This window comes from Cynocephalus volans, chromosome 1, assembly GCF_027409185.1.
Source record: "Cynocephalus volans isolate mCynVol1 chromosome 1, mCynVol1.pri, whole genome shotgun sequence".
Classification (NCBI taxonomy): Eukaryota; Metazoa; Chordata; class Mammalia; order Dermoptera; family Cynocephalidae; genus Cynocephalus; species Cynocephalus volans.
In genome coordinates, this window is record NC_084460.1 from 266354096 (window position 1) to 266377007 (window position 22912).

The 22912-nt window shown below is 36.0% G+C and overlaps 2 protein-coding genes and 1 pseudogene across 7 annotated transcripts in view; 2 read left to right on the top strand and 1 right to left on the bottom strand.

Annotated features, from left to right (window-relative positions):
- Positions 1 to 13666, bottom strand: part of HYCC2 (hyccin PI4KA lipid kinase complex subunit 2) — a 70689-nt gene extending 57023 nt beyond the window's left edge. For 2 of the 4 annotated variants that reach the window (XM_063094659.1, XM_063094643.1), the window contains exons 1-2: positions 13162 to 13259; positions 12476 to 12512 (exon numbers count right to left, since the gene is read on the bottom strand). The gene's annotated coding sequence lies outside the window, so the exon portion shown is untranslated. Of the gene's footprint in view, positions 1 to 12475; positions 12513 to 13161; positions 13260 to 13315; positions 13347 to 13550 lie in introns of those variants that run through there. The other 2 variants (XM_063094647.1, XM_063094654.1) reach the window with 2 other exon arrangements.
- Positions 13636 to 22416, top strand: NDUFB3 (NADH:ubiquinone oxidoreductase subunit B3). 3 transcript variants are annotated; one of them, XM_063094671.1, is made up of 4 exons: positions 13739 to 13772; positions 14456 to 14539; positions 18242 to 18383; positions 22152 to 22416. In XM_063094671.1, exons 3-4 carry the CDS (start codon positions 18244 to 18246, stop codon positions 22306 to 22308), a joined length of 297 nt encoding a protein of 98 aa, XP_062950741.1. In that variant the 5' UTR covers positions 13739 to 13772; positions 14456 to 14539; positions 18242 to 18243; the 3' UTR covers positions 22309 to 22416. The 3 variants fall into 3 exon arrangements, with proteins under 3 accessions (XP_062950749.1, XP_062950746.1, XP_062950741.1); XM_063094679.1 differs by lacking the exons at positions 13739 to 13772; positions 14456 to 14539 and adding an exon at positions 13636 to 13733; XM_063094676.1 differs by lacking the exon at positions 14456 to 14539 and having other exon boundaries at positions 13714 to 13772.
- On the top strand, positions 14938 to 15090 carry LOC134364832 (U2 spliceosomal RNA; annotated as a pseudogene).
- Positions 22417 to 22912: the final 496 nt, after the last annotated feature.

The following is a 22912-nucleotide window of genomic DNA, read 5'->3' on the forward strand; positions in this document are numbered from 1 at the left end:
GGGGTTATGCAGAAAAGATTAACTAATGCGTATGTTTAAAAAAATGTGGGCGAGTCAAAAATCATTCATGAACCTACTATAAGGGACATTAAAAACTGCCCATCACTAGATAACTTTCCAAACAGAATTAATTAACTGAGTCCCTACCAAGACACCAAGTGAGACACTACATGCCAGGAACTAGAAACCAGTGCTTAGTTCAAAATGACGCAGGACTGTATCAGCATTAGAACCCAACCCAGCATCCGTTCCTTGCTAGTCCCATGCTGGGGGGTAGTTAGCCTACTGAAGAACAAAGTAGTGAAAACAATGATTAACAAAAATCATGGTTATTCAGTTAAAGGCCCTGGATATCAATACTTTTAAATCCTCAATATAATTTTACTGATGCCAATTTCTTTTCCCCTTTTTGGATATCTGCCTACTCTATACACATTTGCTTTCTTACTTTTCCTTGAACATGCCAAACTCATTCTTGCCTAAGAGGCTTTGTGAGGCTACTCCCTTTGCTGTCCAGCTGCTCACATTGATCGTTTTCTTCATTCAGGTCTTTGCTCCTCAGAGGGTAGTAAGAGAAAGGATCAATCTAAAAGAATACTACCCATCTCAATCACTCTTTAACCCATGACCATGTGTTGGGAAAATATAGGAGAATGGACAGGGCCCCTCAGATGTTCAGAATCTTGCCAAGCATTTGCTGTGAATAGGTTGTGTGTGGGTGGAGTTACTGCACCTGCGCAGCACCACCACCTTGGCCAGAGTTCTACTGCCTTGGGCAGCCACCGCCACACAAGCAGCAATGCCTTTCCAACCTGCAGCTTCCAAGGACCTGTTTGCTGGTTACCTAGCTCACAGACCTGCATATAAAGGGTCTGGTGAGCCAGCCTGGTGTATGAATGGTTTGTGACCCAGTCTGGAATGGGCTTGAGGGGTCTGTGAGCTCCAGACCCAGCCCTAACTCGACAATTAGCCCAGTTGAGGCAGGATTACAAGCAGGTAAAAGAGCCTGACAACTAGCGTGGTTGTGTAGCTTTACAATTGGCATCACAAACAGGATTAGTAGCTCTACACCATACTTTACTGTTCTCTATGACATTTACAAGGGTTTTCAAAAAGTTCACAGAAAATGCCTATTATGAAAAAACTATGTATGGATTGCAAAGTTTTTTTGCACCAAAACAATCTCATACTAACTTGTTATAACATGCTTGAAAAGAATCTAGTTTGAGCACTAAGGATAAGACATCAGTTTGAAAAGAACCCTATCAGAGCAACATGAATTCTGCTAAAATTGCAGAACAAACATCAAATGGATAGTGAAGCTTGGATGCAAGAATGATGAAATCATCCATGCTTTCCTAAAAGCTTATGGGGACAATGCCCTCATCATTTTAAGAAGGGACAAGACAATGCTGAAAATGAAGCCTAGTGGCAGATCATCCACATAAACTTATGAGGAAAAAGTTAATCTTGTTTGTGCCCTAACTGAAGAGGACTGATTAACAGCAGAAACAATAGCCAACACCACAAACATCTCAGCTGGTTCAGCTCACACAATTCTGACTGACAAATTATAGATAAGAAAATACTTGATGGGTGCCAAAACTGTTGTGCCCAGATCAACTGCAGAAGAAGAGCAGAATTTTCAATGAAAATTTTAAACAAGTGGGATCAAGATCCTGAAGCATTTCTTCAAAGAACTGTAACAGGAGATGAAACATGACTTTACTAGTATGATCCTGAAGACAAAGCACAAAGCCTTTTTCTTGAGGGCCAACAAATGACATCTGCTTGTCATGAGAGTGTTTTGAGAAAGGCAGCCAAAGCTTTAGCAGAAAAATGCCCAGGAAAGCTTCACCAGAGTACTTCTCCACCAAGACAATGCTCCTACTCATTCCTCTCATCAAACAAGGGCAATTTTGCAGGAGTTTCAATGGGTAATCATTAGGCATTCATCTCACAAGTTCTGATTTGGCTCCTTTTGACTTCTCTTTGTCTCCTAATCTTAAAAAAAATCTTTAAAGGGCACCTATTTTCCCTCAGTTAATAATGTAAAAAAGACTGCATTGACATGGTAAAATTCCCAGGACCCTCAGTTCTTTGGGGATGGACTAAATGGCTGGTATCATTGCTTACAAAAGTGTCTTGAACTTGACAGAGCTTATGATGGGAAATAAAATTCATATTTTAATCTTTCAATTCCATTTTCCATGAACTTCTCAAAGTCCCCTCATTCTATGACTTGTTTATTGCCTTTTTTCCCCTACTAGAACTAGAAGATCCATGTAGGAGGGGCTCTTTTTATTCACCACTACATCCACAGTCCCTATTTCAGTGTCTGGACAAAGTAGGTAGTCATTAGATGTATAAGGACAGAAGGAAAGATTCCTATTCATTTAACTGGTATCAGCGGTGACGTTAGTGAAAATGGTGGAGTAATGACTTTAGAAAATCCTCTCCTCCATAAGAGCAATGAGACACTAGTAAAAACCATCAGAATACATTTTTCAGAATTCTGGAAATTAACCAAAGGCTTAAGGTAATCTCGGAAGTGTTTATCAAGAAAAGTAGCTGAATTGTGATAAGAACAATAGCTCTATGCAGTTTTAACCTGTCCTATTCCCACTCCACCTCCCCAGCTCCCCCATAGCCTTGAAAACAAACAGCCCATAATCACAGAGAAAGCCAGGGGCTGGCAGTCACCAAATAGGGTTAGAGTGCCTTCAAAACCTCATTCCCAGAAAACTATGATTATCTGACTTGTCTGGAGGTTCCCTAGAAAACCCCAACTGGAAGGCTGTTTTTATTTGACTTGACTTGCAAATCAACCAGTGCAAATAACCTTTTCCTTAGGGGCATTTGTCAAAAAGAGAGGTAGCTGTTTTTTTTTTTTTTTTTTTTTTTTTTTTTTTTTTTTTAGCCTTATTTTTATTAAAATCAAATTTCAACTTGAGCCATCAGGATTTTTCCCACTTGCTGGAAATAATTGGCCAGCCAGATGCTGGGTATAGTGTGTCAGGACATTTCGGATTCGGCAAGAGCGACTGCTCTCTGGAGGAACTGAGGGTGACTTACACGTGCTGGAAGACTGTAGGAGCAGGGGCAGGTAGGGATCATGCCAGCAGGACCATCCCACACTACTGTTTGCCCCGACTATTATCAACTGCCTCAGGTAGCCATACGTTAAACAGCTACCTCTCCCCAGCGAGAGGTAGCTGTTTAACGTATGGCTACCTGAGGCAGTTGATAATAGTCGGGGCAAACAGTAGTCCAACCAACCAGGGGGAGGAAGGAATTCATTTCAGATTCTTGTATTCCAAGTAAACAAAATAAAAACATTTTTGCTCCACAAAGAGTAGTATCCAATTCATTAGACCCTATAAATATGTTGGGTATACAGCATGTTTAGGTAATGTAGGCACAGAATTAATCAAAGTGTTAAAATAAATTACAAGAAAATAAGCTGAATCTTAGAATAAACCTTTCAAATACTGAAGAAATGTTTAAAGCAGTTGGTATTCAAAGAGTTGACTCAAGGAAGGCAATGTCTGCATTTGGTGGCATTCTTTAATCTCTAAAATAATTCCCTTCCTTACCAAGTTAACTAACAAAGTTCAGAACAAGATCTTACTGAAAGCAAAAATGTTGGAGTTAAGGAATGGTATAACTTTTTTGTGTTTTTTTTTTCAACTTTTTTTGTGGTAAAATACACATACCATAAATTTTGCCATCTTAACCATTTTTAAGTGTACAGTGCAGTGGTATTAAATACATTCATATGACGTGCAACCAACACCACCATTCCCATTATTCCCTGAACAATACAATAGCTATTTACATAGCATTTACATTGTATTAGGTAAGTAATCTAGAGGTGATTTAAAGTATAGTCATGTACCACATAATGACATTTTGGTCAATGATGAACCACATATGTGACAGTGGTCCCATAGATTATAATAGCTATACCATAAAGCCTAGGTTAGGTTTGTGTAAGTGCACTCTATGATCTTTACACAATGATGAAATCACCTGACGCATTTTTCAGAACTTATCTCCAAGGATGTGCATAGGCTATTTGCAAATACTAAGTGATTTTATACCAGGAACTTGTGCATTCGCAGATTTTGGTATCCACAGGAGGTCCTGGAACCAACCCATCACTGATACTGAGGGACAAGTGTATAGCTAAATGACCAAGTTCTAGTAAATGAGATCAAAGGAAGTACTATGTAGGGAATTCTAGAAAGGCTTCTTAAAAGATGAGAGTATGCCCCTTTTGTCTGTGCCTTTCTTCTTCCTTCCCTCTGTCTAGAACATGGATGTGATGGCTGGAGATCCAGCAATCATTAGGTGATCTTGAGAATGGAAGCCACATGCTAAGGATGGCAAAGGAAAGAGACAGAAGGAGGCTGGATCCTTGGCAACTCAATGGAGTTGCCATTTCAGCCCTAAATTTTCTACCTCTGAACTTTTATTTTGTTTTTTTACAAGACAAAGAAATGAACTACTACCATGTTTAAGCAATGGTTATTTCCTATTTTCCATATCTGTTTCTAGCAGCCAAACACAATTCCTAACTCATAAGGTAAGGAGATTCAAGTGACAAATCTACAGTCTTAGATACAAAGAGCCATCTCAGCTATGCCTCAGTTTAATGTTGATAAAGTGTAAGATATTTCTACTGAAATGGGAGCCAGGGATAGAGTAAAAAGCTAGACTGAACAAAGAGCTTCTACTCTTTGAAAGCACACCACCATCACAGTTCAACTGGATGAACGTTTAGAGTACTTTAGTATACCAACAAATTTCTTTTCTTTTCTTTTTTTTTTTAAGATGACCAGTAAGGGGACTTAACCCTTGGCTTGGTGTTGTCAGCACCACACTCTCCAAGTGAGCTAACTGGCCATCCCTATATAGGGATCCGAACCCGTGTCCTTGGTGTTATCAGCACCACGCTCTCCCAGATGAGCCACGGGCTGGCCCTTATACCAACAAATTTCATAATACAGTAATTTCTTGCCAACATTTGGGAGTTATGTTCTAGAAAAGTAATGTGGCTTGCAAAACTGTGACTGGGAAGACCAAATTACAGGAAAATAAATGGTTAGAAAAATACACATTTTAATGAGAGATGTTAAACCAGCTGTTTAAAACCTGTTCAAATTAAAAAACAAAACAGTGACTCTTATAGATTAACCTCCTTCAAGTTTTCAAAAACACTGCTGTAGCACAACAATCACTTAAGGCTAATTCTCCCACATATTATGCAGACTTTTCTACTTCATAAATATTTTAAGCCAGTCCTTCCTAGCTTTTATACTTGTGCTGCTTAAATTTTTATTAGATAAGTCTCAGCAAAACTTTTTTTTTTTTTATTTTGACTGGGACGGGATCGCAACCTTTGGCACGGTGTGGTCTGCACCACGCTCAGCCAGTGAGCGCACTGGCCATCCCTATAAAGGATCCGAACCCGCGGCCTCGGCGCTACCAGCGCCGCACTATCCCGAGTGAGCCACGGGGCAGGCCCTCGGCAAAACTTTTCACAAATTCTTGCAGTGATTATGTCATATTTTGGACTGTTTATCATCCTTAAAGAAAATGGAAAAAAAAAAAAAAAAAACTGATCTCTCTGTGGCCCACCCTATTGATCTGCATAAAAGATTACATATTCTGATATCATAGAATACAAATACAAAGTTGCACTATCTTTAATAAAAGATCACTTGGCAAAACTAGTGAAAGGGAATTACTATGTTAGAAATCTTACAAGTGCAAAAAAACCCCAAAACTTAAAAGTGTATAAAAGTATATACATAAGCTGCAGAATAGGCTAGGTATATAAGAAAAACTCTCCCATGACATGTATTGTTTCTTTTAATGAAAAGCTAACTTTTTAAAGCCTAAAAAGTTATAATAATCCTAGCAGACAAAAGTAAGTGTATCTGAAAATATTTACCGACTGCAAAGGTTTACCTTCTTTGGAGGTAAACTGTTAAAGATGTGGAACAGTATCACATGACCTAGTTGGCTAAACCAGAGATACCTATTATTATGAAATTCTCTAGCTCGGGCCCAAAGCTAACTAAAAAGGTAAAAGATCTTTATCATTAAATTCTTCTGCCTTAGTCTCATGCATTTTGATGGGAAAAAGGGAAATAGAAGAGGAAATATAAGCTTTCAAAGAAATATGTGTTCTGCCATGTTAAAAAAAAAAAAAAAAAAAAAGCAATGGATCATTTTTTGAACATTATAAGTTAAATGACCATGACAGCAACTGTGGTAGATAGTTTAATCGCCATGAATTCCTCCCATCCTTCGATACATACCCCTTTGCAATGTGACTTTGCTACTCCTTTCATCCAGTAATGGAATTTCTCTGTCCCCTTGAATTTGGGCTAGGCTCGTGACTTGTTTTGACTAACAGAATATAGTGGAAAGGCCATTATACAAGTTCCAAAGCCTAAGCCTCAAAGAGACCTTGCAGCCTTGCAGCTTCCACCTTCACCTACCCTGAAAATGCCAAGGAAGGACACCATGCTAGCTAATGAGAGGATGAGGACACACTGAGAACTGAGGCACTTCAATGGACAGCAAACACCACCTGCAAACATGTGAGTAAGGATATCTAGAACCTTCCAGCTCAGTCAATTCTCCAAATGAATTCAGCTGCATGAGCAACAACTAAAACCAACAGAGGAACTGCCCACCCAACCCCATGGAATCACAAAAAATAATAAATCTTTTTGTATTAAGTCATAAGGTTTGGTGGGGCTGGACAGCAATACCAAACAAATAAACTTTAAAAAACATACTTAAAAGTTTCTTGAAGGTGAGAAAAATCACTTGAGATTTTTCTGTTTTTGTCTTTAATTCACCTATTATAGCATCCTGTTCCATTCTGTAATTCACCTATTATAGTACCCTCAGGTCATGCTGACTCTACTGTTTCATTCTACTATGACTAAAAATAAATTAAAATGTATGAAAGTACAATGGGGAACCATTAAAGGATTATGTGTGAAGTAATACGTGATAGACATTTTAGAAATATCACTGTAGTTGCATCCTAGAATGGACTGGAGGGAAGAAATGCTAAGGGCAGGTGACCAACAAGACAGCTATAGTAACGGTCCTAGTGAAAGGCCTACTGCTGCTGCTACTAGTACTAGTACTATTAATAATAATAACAGCTAACATTTATTATGTGTTTATGATAAACCAAGTACTATAATAAGAACCTTCTGTGTATCTACTTAATCTTCATAACAACCCTTTGAAAAAAACTTTTAATTTTGAAATAATTATAGGCTCACAGAAAGTTGCAAAAAATTTGTTGGGAGTTCCCATATACCTTTGCCCAGTCTCTCCCAATAGGAACATCTTACATAACTGCAGAAAAAGTATCAAGACCAGGAAATTGACATGGTATAGTCCACAGAGCTTATTCAGACCTCACAAGTTTTACAAGCACTCATTCATGTGTACATGTATAGTTCTATGCAATTTTAATACATATGTAGATTCGTGTAACTATCCCCCAAATCAAGATATAGCACTTTTCTATCACCAAAAGGATCCCTTGAAGTCATACCCCTCCTGTCTCCCTGATCCCTAACCTTGGAAACTATAAATCTGCTCTCCATCCCTTTGATTTTGTTATTTCAAGAATGTTATATAAACAGAATCATACAGTATGTAACCTTTTGAGATCAGCCTTTTTTTACTTAAGATCCATCCAAGTTGTTTCATTACTAACAGTTAATTCTTTTTTATTGCTGCATAGCAGTCCATGACACAGATGCATCAGTTTGTTTAACCATTCACCTGTTAAAGAACATTTGGGTTGTTTCCAGTTTGGGGCTATTAAGAATAAAGCTGCTATGAGTACTCATGTACAAGATTTTGTGTGAACATGAGTTTCGAATTCTCTGGAATAAATGCCCAAGAGTGCAACTGCTGGGTAGTACAACTCTATCATTAAAGATAATGAAACAGATATAAATGGTGGAGCTGGGATTCTAATCCAGACAGTCTGCCTCTAGGCTCTAACTCTTCATAATATTTCCAGTGGCTGTAGAAACTGAGAGAAGTAAATGGAATCAAAGAAAGAATAAGAAGGTAAAGTCAATCAAAACTAGCATTGCTCAGATGAGGAGTATATAAATAAAATGTTAAAGTTAACATCAGGGTCCCAGCTTCAGCACATTAAATAGATGATAAAAGGGAAAATACGAATTCACTTTTAGACATATTGTACAATAGGATCTGCATGTCATTCTAATCTAACAAGCAATTAGATTTACAGAATGGGAACTAAAGATCAAGATAAAGCTCCGGATTAGAGATATAGATTTAAGAATCATCAGATTTAGGTGCTAATTGAATAAATAAGATCACAAAGTGACAGGGTGCAGAGAGAAGAGATTTGACAACAGAACCCTGAAGAACAGAAGTATGTCTTAAATTTTGCATTCATTTCCCCTAGTTTTTTGTTTGTTTGTTTAAAAAGATGACCAGTAAGAGGATCTTAACCCTTGACTTGGTGCTGTCAGTACCATGCTCACCCATTGAGCTAACCGGCCAACATTATATGGGATCTAAACCTGTGGCCTTGGTGTTATCAGCACCACACTCTCCCAAGTGAGCCACAGGCCGGCCCCATTTTCCTAGTTTTTAACATAAACAATAAAACAGTAGTTACTGTGAAATATTGCAAATTCTTATTAACTTTAGATTTTAAAAGCACTTCATGTTTTCTATCTGAGTTTTACAATCACCTTATAAAGTAGCACAGTAGAACATCCTGTTCCCACTCTCTTTTTCATTTAAAAAGAATAAACTACAAAAGGAATAAACACTAATTATAAAGCCTCAATACAAAAGAATGGGTAAAAAGTCTAAGTTTCACTCCCTGCTCAGTATCCAACTCTACCCTCACCCATTTTTTTAAGAAATATATGGGAAATGGAATTTAAGGAGGTTAACTGACAAATCTTAGTAGCTAACAAAAGTCTGTTAATTAAGAATCAAGCACTATCAAAAATCGAGTATCCATAATGACAGAGGTGAAGGGTAAATTTAATTCTAACTTTTTTTGAATTTACTGTGTCACAGTAGAACAAAATAACTATTCTGTAACCAATGCTTTGCCACTGAATTAATTGGTGCCACTTACCCTATTATATGACTACTTTTTTGGCAGTTATATTTTGAACCTAGAAACTATAATTCTATTTAAAAAAATGAAAGCCACACCTCTTAATATATTACATAATTGAGTTTTTACTCCTTTCCCCCAAATTAAATTCTACTCATTTACTTTTTCTAGTTCTTGTCTCCATGGCAGCCAGATACCCCAGCAGAAAGCCTAGAATCCATAAAAATGAACCATGAATTTCTAAACTTTACCCACGTCAAGGTCAATATATTTGCAATTACACGTTTTAGAATGTATTATTGAGTTAATGATTATGCCAAGATTAATGTATATATTCACTGTATCATAGCATATTGAAAAAGGACTTTTAAAAAAAAAAAATATCACTACACAATGTAAACATTTTTTATGGCCCTTTACCAATTTCTCTCTAATCCCCCTTCTCCCTCCCCAACCTCTGGTGTCCTCAGTTCCCTTCTCTCCTTTGGAGAGTTCAAAGAATTATTGTAATTGCTGTATCTTTCTTTCTTCTTTTCTTTTTTTTCAGCTCCCACTTATGAGTGAGGACATGCAGTATTTCTCTTTCTGTGTCTGGCTTATTTCACTTAACATAATTTTCTCTAAGTTCGTCCATGTTGCTGTGAATGGCAGAATTTCATTCCTTTTTATGGCATAGTAGTATTCCATTGAGTATATTTTTTTTCCTTATCCAGTCGTCCATTAATGGACATTTAGGATGGTTCCAACTCTTAGCTATTGTATATAGAACTGTGATAAACTGGGAGTACAGGTACTTCTTCAACATGATGATTTCCATTCCTTTGGGTAAATACCCAGCCGTTGGATTGCTGGATCATATGGCAGTTCTATCTGTAGTTGTCTGAGGAACCTCCATACTGTTTTCTATAACAGCTGCACTAGTTTACAGTCCCACCAACAGTATAGAAGGGTTCCCTCTTCTCCACATCCTCACCAGCATGAAAAAGACCTTTAATCAAGAGAACTTCCAATTCTTATTTTCAAATTTTAGTTAATTCTGGAACTAGGTAGCTTTCAGAGACATTAACAGAACAGGATATGAGTAAATATCTGTGCAAATTAGCACAGGTCTGAATCCTGAAAGAAATTAGCTTGGTTTTTTAGAAAGCAGCTAAGTGCCAAGTAAAAACTAATCCAAACCAAAACATTCAGCAAACTTTTTATTTCTGGCAACTTGAGCTCCTGGCCAGAAAAGCTGTCCTAGCTATGACATTAAATGGTGAAAATTTATTAAGCTATAAAAATATTGGTAGATTTGGCAGTCCTTTCTATCATGCTAAAACTATTGTTACTGGTTCATACCACAAGTGCCAGAGCCTCAAATTATATCAATGATTCTAAAGTGGAAGCCAGTGGTGAAACAAATCATCAAGGGAATTCCCCCCCCCCCGAAAAATACAACTACTCCCTTAATATTTCCTGTATCACTAAGATTCTGAAGGGAAATGAAGATGATATGATAAATATGTGTGTGCCTTTTAAAAAAAATTCCTAGATTATTTTGAGATTATCTATCTCTCTCCACCTTAATGGAGAATTCTTGAATTAGGTCCAATCTTTTTTTCCTTTTTCTTTTAAACACTGTATCAACAGCAGGCATAAGGAGCAGAGCTACAAAGTGACAATAGCTCAGCAGAAGGCTATGCAGGTAAGGAGCTGTACTTACAGCAGAACTACCTCAGAGCTTTCTGTGCCAGTTCCCTCCAGAATCTACATTATATTTTAGACAATGACAACTGTTCAGTTTATCATCCCGAGAAAAGCACATAGTCTACTAGCCAGATAATAATGTAAAAAGAAGTGATTCTGGACTTCAAAAAAAAAACAAAGAAGCCACAATGAAAGACAAAAATTCCTCTGTTCTGGCATTAAAAGAATAACATATTTTATCATTTTAGTTTTTCGTTATGTAGCATTGGTTTTTCTATGATAAAGCTCAGTCAAGCTGAAAAACTTAATCATTCTAGAACTTAATAAACTACTATAACATGCCAAAACTGTATATTAAAAACAATCAGACAAACTTAAATCTGCATTGTATATCAAGATAGCTTAAGGGTTGGATTAAAAAACAAACTTCCATGGTCAATGTTAGAGCAAACGATTATACTTCTTTATAGCCATTGTTTCAAATTCATTATAAATAGCTCCAATATTGAAATATTCCAGAAGAGGGGACTTCTGTGATGTACAAATAATCATCCAATTACTATTACATGCTGCTTTGGACTAGTGTTTCTTAAACTACTTAGTAATTGTCTACTCAATGTTCAACTTATTGCATTCTGCAATGACACCTACTGGCCATTCAAAATCAGTCATTAGTTCCCTAAGACAGCTCAGAGTAGGCTGGTTACATAATAAGAAGAAACATACACACACACGTACGTACACCACCCTACATAAAGGCAGAAATTTGTTCACAGGTACACAAAACACTACAGAATTGCACCTAAAATAGAACCAGAAGTTTTCTTGTGACTGAGATGGAATTATTCTTGTAAGAAGACAAAAGACAAGGAATTAAACCAGTATTAATTAAAATTTTTATCTAAAGCATTGATAAATATCTCAGTACTCTGAACATTTCAGAACAAGCAAACTCTCACGATCCACCTCTCTTTCCCAAATAATATTTTGGGAAAAAATGAAATAGTATTTTGGGAAAAAAATGAAATTTTGATATATGTTCATATATACTAATATAAATTATCATCAATAGGAAAAAAATCACATCTTAGAAAGTTTTTCTCACATGCAGTACTAAAATATACTCAAGAAAATGATATGCTTGCTAATATTACAGTAGTCCTTTTCTTCTAAGGCAACATTTCAAACAGCTTACATTTTAGCAATTTATAAAGCTTCTTTTAAAATAGTTTTCCAGTGCTTCTTTTAAAACAGTTTTTCAGTGAATGAAGTTTTTATGTAGTTTGTCCTTCCATAACACATACTGACTGGAATTCCTACTTTTAAGTCTACTTTTCATTGTGCAAACAATCAATTATTAAAACTTTTTTAAAACAAGATAATTTACAGTTAATTATATCTATAAATACATTTTACCTCAGTCCAAAAGGCTCAAGAAACATACTTTATAAACCTAATAAATAAACAATACATAACTAGCTTCCCAGACTTACAGAGCAAACTACTTAAAAGTCCCCCCGCCCACCATTCAAACCATCACCTTATTTTCACAGTCCAAAGATCCACAGTGTCTGGGAGAAGGAATCTACCAACTAATATCCTAATCATTTTCTAACTTGCACTTACCTCTTGTTATTGATTTTTGAGGCTCTCCAGTTGTTTGCTGAAGATTTTTTTAAAAAATGTATTTGTTATCAGCCTTGACACTCAAAACAAATCCATGAACTACAAAACATGAGCCTGGCCACATTCATCTCAAACTAACATCGTATCTCTCAACCCAAGTCCATATTTGGGATAAGCTCTTCGTGACTACACTATCCTTCATGCTATCACCCTTCGCCCACAAAGCTTGACTGGGTAGAAAGCACTCAAGCCAACAACAAAAAAGTGTTCTGACATATCAATAGGGTTCAAGACCTCCTCTTCCAGGAGGGACAACCTAGTTATTTGGGTAAATAACAGCCAAGGATTACATAATGCACAGCTCTAAACAGTTTCCGGGATCTGACCCCCAGTAAATACGTTTCTTCTACGCACCCCCCCCCCACTACCGCAGGAAATGGCCCTAAAAAGCCATCCCTAGGATTTCTCTCAGGTGTCTGCAACACGCATCCTTCTCTCGCCTTGTTTCGTGCAAGGAATTCCTTCAGCCCTCACTACATCGTCCTGCTCCCGCCTCTCTCCTCTCTCTCTGCTGGCGCTACCGCAGCCCCCACGCCCTAGACAGGCCCCCATGTCTCCCCACAGGGCTCAGCTTCCACCCGCCTCAGCTGCCTTCTCTTCTCCGTACGACCCTCCCAAGCGGCTACCTGGTTTACGAAAGGCTCCGGAACCACCAACATTCCGGCTATCGCCTTTCCAACCCACCCTCGTCCACTGCCCTCTACAGTTTCCGCAGCCGGAGAAGAAAAACCCTCCTCCATCTAGCACTTTGCGTCCCCCAAAGACAGCACTGCCGCCTACCTGTCACCCTGCTGTCTTCGGCTTCCTACCGCCACCGCCTCCCGCAGCAGCCGGCCAACTGCAGCCCTACAACCAGCCTTCTCATTGGATGAGTCCACGCTATCAACAACAGCCCCAGTCATTGGCTGCAGCGTGTACGCGGCCCTCCCCTCTGTGCATTTCCAAGAATTCCGGTCTCCAAGCAAGGAAGACGTTTCCTCTTCCCCGCCCTTCTCTCCTCTACAATGTCTCTTACCTCAGTCAGACTGCGGGTTCACATATGTGAAGAAAAATATCGACTTCCAGCCTCCCTCATAGCATCTCCACCCGGTCCAGGAATCTGTGACCCAGGACGGGAACGTTAAATGGCTTCTCCGCTTTCCTACCGAATGGAACTCGAGGTAACAACTTCCGTTTCCGGTTGGCTCCGGCTGGAAGGGTGAGTGTTGAGTGTCCTGAGAGGTCAGATTGCCGTCAGGTAAATTAGGGAGTTGGTGGGAGACCTCTTGATTGGGAATAAAAGCTAGACTCTGTTCTGGAAGATGCAGAAAGGGAGAGACTAAATGGAGAAGGATGATGAGAGGGAGCCCCTCAAGAGGGACGGAGTTCCAAGACCTAGCGGGAGAGAACTTTTGAAGTCCCAGTTTAGAGTTAGGGTAGGGATGGGTGGTTTAAAGAGGGTACAGTGAGAATCAGTGTGGTTAAGTCCAGGAGCTTTCCCTGCCTCCGCCTCATGCAACACCCACCCCACGCCCCGTGCTTGTTTGTCTGATCTATCTTTGGATCAGATAAAGGCTGAAGAACAGCCCCCCAAACCGAAAATAGGTGAAATAGAAATAATTGTAATATCTGCCTCATAAGCTTGTATAGCTTTAAGATTTTTCTGGTATAAATGTTTATAACACAGTGGTGAAGTGAAAAAAGCTAGATACAAAATAGCATCCGTTTTTACAGTGCAAATTTTTTAAGTTGCATATACGTAGGAGCAGGGATTGGAAGAGACACTAAAAGTGGTAGTAAATTTGTTTTTTATTTTCTAATATCCTTATAGTATTCGCAATTTTTTAAATGAGGGCAAGTTAGGATATATATTTGGAGGTCTTCGGTAAACTTTAAAGTTACATGTAGTGGAAGTGGTATTATCCTCTTTTTCCTTTTTAGGGAAAGTATCCCTCCTGTAACAGAGCTAGCTCCCTTTAGTGGAAGTTGATCGCCACCAAACTTATAGGTTCACTTCAGACATAGGTACATTTAAAATTTTTCACAATCGCATGTTCTTTCTTTGTTGACCTAATATCCTTGCTGTTCTTACTTGAGCGAAATAATCACCATGTTGAGTCTTCGGGACAATTTAAGTAACTTTTTATAACTTTTTTGTTGTTGTCAAATTTACATAGCAGAAGGGTGTATAAAACATACGTTCCTTTTACTAATTAAGCAAACACCCGTGTAACCACCCCCAGTTAGGAAATAACGCATTACTGGTAACTTGAAACATCCCTTCTCAACAGGAGTGATTGCCCTTCAAGGGGGTGAAAATTAGATCTTGGGGTGGGGAAACGTCTTAGTTACTACAATGGTTTGTGTCCCTCCAAAGGCCAAAGATATACAATATATCTGTGGTTTTAAAATTTCATTGGGGGATCGCTTCTCGGCCTTTTGGCTAAGGTCAAGTGTAGTGTCTGTTCTTATCAGTTTAAAATTTCATTGGGGGAGACGAGGGAGCATGATTAGGAAAAAAATGTCTAAAATGGCTTCTTAGAAGGACAATAATTAAAAGTTGGTTGAAAAACACTGTCCAATAAAAATATAATGCAAGCCACATATGTAATTTAAATTTTTCTAGTAGCCATGTTAAAAAGTAAAAAGAAACAGATAAAATTAATTTAATAATATATTTTCTCTAACTCAATATATTCAAAATATTATTTCAAGATGTAATCAATATTAAAATTTATTAATGAAATATTTTACATTTTCATAATTGACATTTATTTTACACTTACATTTATCTAAATTTGTATTCTAAGTTTTCATAAACACTTGATCTGTGTTTATATTTTGTAAAATTTACAGTTCAAAAAGAGATTTATATACCTAAATTGTTCCAAATACAGTATAATATTTTCCAATAACTGACTTGAGAATGTTTTGAAATTTTAATTAATTAAAATTAAATTAAAATTTCTAGTTTCTGGGTGGCACCAACCACATTTCAAGTGCTAATGGCTACCATATTGGACAGTGCAGATCTAGAGCATATACTCGTATACATAGGAGAGGAATTGCTGGCCATAAGGTATTTGAATTTTCAACTTTTCTAGATCATGCCAGTTTTTCAGAATGGTTGTGCTAAATAACATTATCACCACCTGGATGTGAAGGTGGAAGGCACATTACAATGTGTTTTCCTCAGTTCTCACAATCTTGCAAGATAGGTTTTATTCTCATGCTGTGTGAGGAAACTGAAGTTCAGAGAGATTAAGTGATTTGCCTGGGATTTCACAGTTTTTAATGGTGCAAAGTAGGAGAATTACTCTCTTCCTTCAAGTGATCAGGATATCATTGTTTTATTTATGGCTGTTCTGAAATAGAAATAATTTTTAAAAGAAAATGAAACATTTCCTAGAAATAGCATCGATCAACTTTTTGAAAAGTCTTTTTAAAAAAATCATTATACAATGTATTTGATTTTTGTGGCCCTTTACCAATTCCTCCCTTTCCCTCTCCCATTGAAAAGTCATTTAAATAATACATTTAGTATATACCTATAAAAGGACAGTTTCTGAAATATTTTAATTAGATAAAACGGGAAACACATTGAATTTATTAAAAGAAATCTTTGTAGGAGAAATAAGGGTATGTACGCTTTCATGTTTTCTTTCAAAAAAAGATTTGTCTTCCAAATTACTTAATATTTTGAGCATAGTGGTACTATAACTTTAAAATAGCCTTGACTGTCTGGCTGGTTAGCTCAGCTGATAACAACAAGGTCCAGAATTTGATCCCTGTGTCCAGCCCCCCCCACCCAAAAATAGCCTTCATACCATGGTACTATTTCAATTTTTATTTTCAAAAACAAATTATTTTTATCATTCTTTTTTGACCCTTTGTTTTAAACTCTGTTCCAAATACATTGATACTAAATTATGGTTGATATTCTAGAATTAACTCTTGCCAAAATAAGGGTTCTTCTTGTAATCTCTTTAAATATTTTTGGAACAAAACATTATTTTAAAAAGATGTTTTTGAAAACATGTTATGAGGGAGCCAAGGCATTCTAAATAAATGCTTCTAAGGGCCTTTCTTTTGTAATAATATATTGAATTTCAAAAGTCTGTCCAAAATCTGAAACCATAATTTTTTTCCTGTGTATTATTGAATCCACCAAATAATAATAAAATAATGGATTGAATGTTTCATTCAAAATTGTGAGTGGTATATTTCTAACTTGTGTTTGGTGGGATAGGTTTTCATTCTCTTTTAGATGTGGAAGTCATCAACATAATGTTTTGTGATATCTTAACATGTTTATAGATATTAAGTGTTGGTAATTTGTCAGAATTACTATGTATAATTTATTCTCGTATGTTGGAACTATTGTTTAATGAAATGAGCATTTCACATAATGTTACTTTAGTATGCACTATCCAGTAATTACCTCTGTCTTCTAAAATGCAGTATAAGAAATTTTGCCATATTATTGAGCTTGTTCATAGTTATGAATGCAGACTTAATGGTAATAATTATTTGGTTTGGTTGTATTCCTGGACAGCAGTGATTATAGAATTGCTGCTGCTAACCTTATACAAATTATAGTATAGCATTATTAATTCATACCTCTTCATTTGAAATTCATAGTAATTTAAATGGAGTTGGAGCTGACTGAAGTTTATGTTTACACTGTCTATAAAAATAACACTAGTAAAACTAAAGTCTTTATATAACTATTGAAGACATTTTATTTGAGGAAGCAAACTTATTGATTAAAAAGGGCTTTTAAGGTCTCTGTTGGTCTAGTTCAAGGATCAGCAAACTTCAGTCTGTGGGCCAAATCCAGAATGGTTTTTACAGATGATAATTTGTAATTACTTTGATACTAAGGAACACTAACTTTGAGCCCTAGTTAATATAATGTTATCCCCCAAAAAGGAATTCCATTTTTTTCATAAGTATACCTGTATTACAAAAAATTGTACTGTTATTATTTGTTATATTTTGAATTTTATCAATAAAATATTGTGGAAATTTGTTTTCTCTCGTTATATGTGTACATACATGATATACTCAATTTTACCTTTTTTGCCCACAAAGCCTAAATAATTTATTATTTGACTCCTTACAGAAAAAGTTCATATGATCATTTGTATTTAAACGCAATAACACTGCATTTTAAAAGAATTGTCTAAAGAAAGCAGGTAATGTACAGTACATACAACATTTTTGTTATGCATATCTATGCATTATAAAAGGACTGAAAGGAGGGAAACAGTATTGCTTAGAAGTTAGGAGCAGGGGTTCTGAAACCAAACTGAAAGGTTTAAACCCCAGTTATACCATTTACTGTTTTTGCTACCTTCAGAAAGTTACTTAACATTTTGTAGTCTCATTATCTTCATCTGTAAAATAGGAGTCACATAGAACTCAAGAAATGTTTACTATTATTATAATGAAGAAAGGAACCAAACAGTAAATGGTTATCTCTGAGTGGTGGAATACCTGGTTATTATTCTTTTTTATATTTTGTTTATGCGTACTTCCTAACTGTGAACATATACTAGTTATATAATGAGAAACTGTCTTATAAAATCTAACTAATGAATTTTCAGTCTTTTTTATCTTTTTAAAAAAAAATTAAATGTTTCCCCTTAGAACATAAACAGTAAATTTGGCTTTTTGATATCTACAATTTGTATATTTCTCCCTTACGTTAATCTTTTTCTATAGATATGGCCCATGGACATGGACATGAACATGGTCATAGTAAAATGGAACTTCCAGATTATAAACAGTGGAAGATAGAAGGGACACCATTAGAAACTGTCCAGGAGAGGCTGGCTGCACGAGGGTTAAGGGATCCGTGGGGCCGGTAAGATAAATTAAGTAGTTTAGATAGAATTTATTCTAGAAAATCAGTATCTATGTTCCTTTTCAATGTATTCTCCTTAAAGAATTATGAAAAATTGCTTTTCATGTTAAAATTTTAAAATCAGCTTTATTGAAATACCATTTATATACTGTAAAATTTACTCATTTTAAGTGTATAATTCCATTAGTTGTGACAAATATGCAATGACATAACCACCATCACAATCATAATGCAGAATATTTCTATTATCCCAAAAAGTTCCCTCATGCCTTTATGGCCTTTTGCAGTCAATGCTATCCAACCCCCACCTGCTGGCAACCAATGATCTGCTTTTGTCTCTATAGTTTTGCCTTTTCTAGAATTTTATGTAATTGGAATCATACAGTATGCAGTCTTTTGTTCTGTTCTCTTTCACTTAACATAATTCTTTTGACACGCATGTTGTTGCTTGCATCCGTATTTCTTCCTTTTTATTGCCTTTTTATTTTATAACCATTGTATGGATATACCTCATTTTGTTTACATTTACCATTTGATGGCTATTCAGGTGGTTTCCATCTTTTGGCTATTATGAATAAAGTTGCTATAACTATTCAAGTACAAGTCTGTATGAACTTATGTTTTTATTTCTCTTGGTAAATACTTAAGAGTAGGATTTCTGGATCATATGGTAAGTGTATGGTTATTTTTTATGAAAATCTGCCAAAATATTTTCCAGAGTGGCACCATCCATTCCCACTAACAATATATGAGAATTTCAGTTGCTCAATGTCCTTGCAACACTAGATATTAGCAGTCTTTTAATTTTAGCTATTCTAGTGATACCACTAGAATGTGGTAGTAATACCTTCTTGTGGCTTTAATTTGCATTTCCGTAAAGACTGATGATCATGAGAATCTTTTTGTGTGCTTATTTGCCACTCATATATTTTCTTTGGTGAAATGTCTATTCAAATATTTTGCTTGTTTTATTTAGCAGGGTATTTGTCTTCTTGCTATAAAAGTTCTTTATATATTTTGAATATAAGTTCAGATACAAGTTTTGCAAATGTTTTTCCCACAATGTGGCATGGCTTTTCATTTTCTTAACAATGTCTTTCAAAGAGTTTTAAATTTTGATGAATTTCCAATTTAGCCATTTTTTTTCTTTTATGGTTTGTGCTTTTTGCATCCTATTCATGATTGTCTCCTATACCTTATTCTAGAAATTTTTAGTTTTCTTATGTTTAGACATATGATCCATTTTGAATTAATTTTTGTGTGATATGAGTTAAGAGTGGAGGTTAATGTTTTTGCTTATGGACATTCAGTTGTTCCAGCACCATTTATTAAAAGATTACCTTTCCCCAATTAAATTACTTTGTCATCTTTGTCAAAAATTAATTGACCATTGCCAATTAGCTCAGTTAGTTAGAGCGTGGTGCTGATAACACCATGGTCCAGGGTTCAGTCCCTGTACTGCCAAGCACATACACAAATTTAGTTGACCACATCTATCTGGTCTATTTCTGAACTCTATTCTGTTACTCAGATCAATGTATCTACACTTATGCCAATACCACACTGTCTTCAAAAAGGTAATATAAGATCTCCAATTTTTAGAAAAGTGTTTTAGCTATTCTAGGTCCTTTGCATTTACATACAAATTTTAGAGTGAGCTTGTCAATTTCTACAGAGTCTGCTTGGATTTTCATTGGAATCACATTGAATCTGTTCCACATTTACATTGAATCAAATTCACATCAATTTGCGGTGATACCATAACAATATTGAGTCTTCCAGTCCATAGGCAGTTTAGGTGGTCTTTAATTTTATCAGCAATATTTTGTTGCTTTATATACAGGTCTTGCACATATTTTGTTAAATGTATCCTGAGTTATTCCATATTTTTGATGCTATTGAAAATGTTATTTTTAAGTCTCAACATATAATTGTTCGTTGCTAATATAAAAATACAACTGATTTTTATATATTGACTTTATATCTTATTACCTTGCTAAATTCACTTTTTGGTTCTAATAGATTTTTTTTTACAAATTCCTTAGGATTTTCTTTATAGACAATCATTTTGTCTACAAAGAAAGTTTTTTTTCAATCTGTAAACTTTTTTCCTTGTGTTATTATTCTGGCTAACAGCACTAGTATATGTTGAATTAAAGTGGTATAAGCAGATATCCTTGTCTTGTTCCTAACTGGGGAAAGCATTCAGTCTGTCACTACTAAGTATGATGTTAGTTTTAGGGTTCTCATAGATTCTCTTTACCAAAATGAGGAATTTTCTTTCTCTTCCTAGGTTACTGAGTTTTGTCATTTTTAACTATTATTATTAATGGATATTGAATTTTGTCAAATGCTTTTTCTCTATCTTTTTAGATGCTCACATAGTTGGGTTTTTTTTAATTCTGTTAGTATGGTGAATTATTTTTATTGATTTTCATATGTTAAACCAATTATTCCAGTAGTGAACCCTACTTCATCATGATGTATTTTTTTGTGTTGCTTATAACAGAATACCTGAAACTGGGCAATTTATAAACAAAAGAGGTTTATTTGGCTTAGGATTCTGGGACAGCTGCATCTGGTGCAGGACTCAGGCTGCTTCTATTCACTGTGGAGAGCCACAGGCAGCCGGTGGGTACAAGCAGATCACATGGTGAGAGGAAGCAAGAGAGAGGGGTTGGGGAGATGCCAGGGTCTTTTTAAACAACCACCTCTCGCGGGAACTAATAAAGCAGGAACTCACTTACTACCCCCATCTCCCAGGGAGAGCATTAATCTATCAAACACTGCCACATTGGGGATCAGATTTCCACATGAGTTTTAGGGGGACAACATATTAAAACTCTTATCAGTTCAGTTTTCTAAAATTTTGTTAAGAATATTTACATCTGTCTTCATGAAGGATGTTATTCGGTAGTTTTCTTCTAACATCTTTGTCTGGTTTTGGTATACAAATTAGATTTGATTAGCTCTCATATTTTCCAGTAAGTGAGATCTTTAGAATTCAATGATTTTTGTTCTTCATAACATGAATTTTTTTTTTTTCACTGACCTGTCATTATCTGTGGGAGAAGACATTTTTTTCCCTAGACCTCTCTGACTTCTGTTCACTTCTCAGTTCAGGATACTCAGAAGAATGATTGCCAGAGCAGGAAATCGGTCTTACAAAGTTCAGGCTGCTATGACAGGGAAAAGTTGTGATCCTCCAGAATCATAATAATAATATCAAATGTTATACGCTCTTGTGCCAAAATGTATCATACATTAGCATGTTTAATCTTTATTACAACACTGTAAGGTAGATAGTAATCATCATTTAATAGAAGCACCAGCACACCCTAACAGGTTAAGCATCTTGCCCAGCCTAAAAGATTATGAATCTAGTATAAGCAGCAGAGCAAAGATTAATACCTTGTTCTTTAACTTCATCTTTCCACAATGTTGTAATGACTACTGTGGGCAGAGCCACCCAGCTAACCTGTGACAGATAAGTCAAAGTGAGCCTTGCATTTGAGAATTCTGTAAAATATATCATGAAATATAAAATGAAGTGTTTTTTCTTCTATTTTATATGTGAAATGTAGGTATATATCCTTAATTATACTTAATTATGCTATGCCACAGAAAGATTCCTATTGTGATCCACTTTAGATTATCTTATATAAGGTTACATTTAAGTCTGTTAGAAAGATGAAAAATATATTTATTTTACTCAGTGAACATATACAAGTTGTGTGTGATTATAATTTTTTCCTTTTTTTCCTCTAGCAATGAAGCATGGCGATACATGGGTGACTTTGCACACAATGTTTCCTTTCCTGGTCTGTTATTAAAAGGATTCAAATGGGGATTTGCTGCATTTGTGGTAGCTGTAGGGGCTGAATATTACTTGGAGTCCCGGAATAAAGATAAGAAGCATCACTGAAGATAGCACCTGGACATATCTCAGAAAAATAAGATTTCTTCACCATAGCCTCCTTGTGTTTGTCCCCTAAAGAGTACCAGTAAGATTTAATAAATTAAGAAAAACATATGCCAGTTAGTTTTTGTCATTCTTTGGGGAAAAAAAAAAAGTGTTTCAAGCCCTATCAGATTTGGTTTGGAATAGATGGGGGTTTGGGTACCAGTGGCAGTGCATTCTCTATATAGCAGGCAGCTCACATATATTTGACTGACCAAATGGTTATATTCTAACAGGTTTTTAAATGGGAGTTGGCCTTGCTGTTTTTACTGTCATCTGTATATGATTTACTTACTTATTTATTTATTTATTTTAAAGGATGACCGGTAAGGGGATCTTAGCCCTTTACTTGGTGTTGTCAGCACCACGCTCTCCAAGTGAGCAAATCGACCATCCCTGTATAGGGATCCGAACCTGTGTCCTTGATGTTATCAGCACCACACTCTCCCAAGTGAGCCATGGGCCAGCCCTTGTACATGATTTAGAGGGACCTAGATTATACTATAAAATATTTGCTACCCAGTTATGGTTGACTTATTCATGTATCATGTTCATTTTTCATTATTGT

Bases quoted from the DNA above. Each gene is read 5' to 3' on its own strand.
- NDUFB3 (XM_063094679.1), top strand. From the start codon at position 18,244: ATGGCCCATGGACATGGACATGAACATGGTCATAGTAAAATGGAACTT. The intron at 18,384-22,151 runs GTAAGATAAATT...TTTTTCCTCTAG, and splicing joins TTAAGGGATCCGTGGGGCCG to CAATGAAGCATGGCGATACA.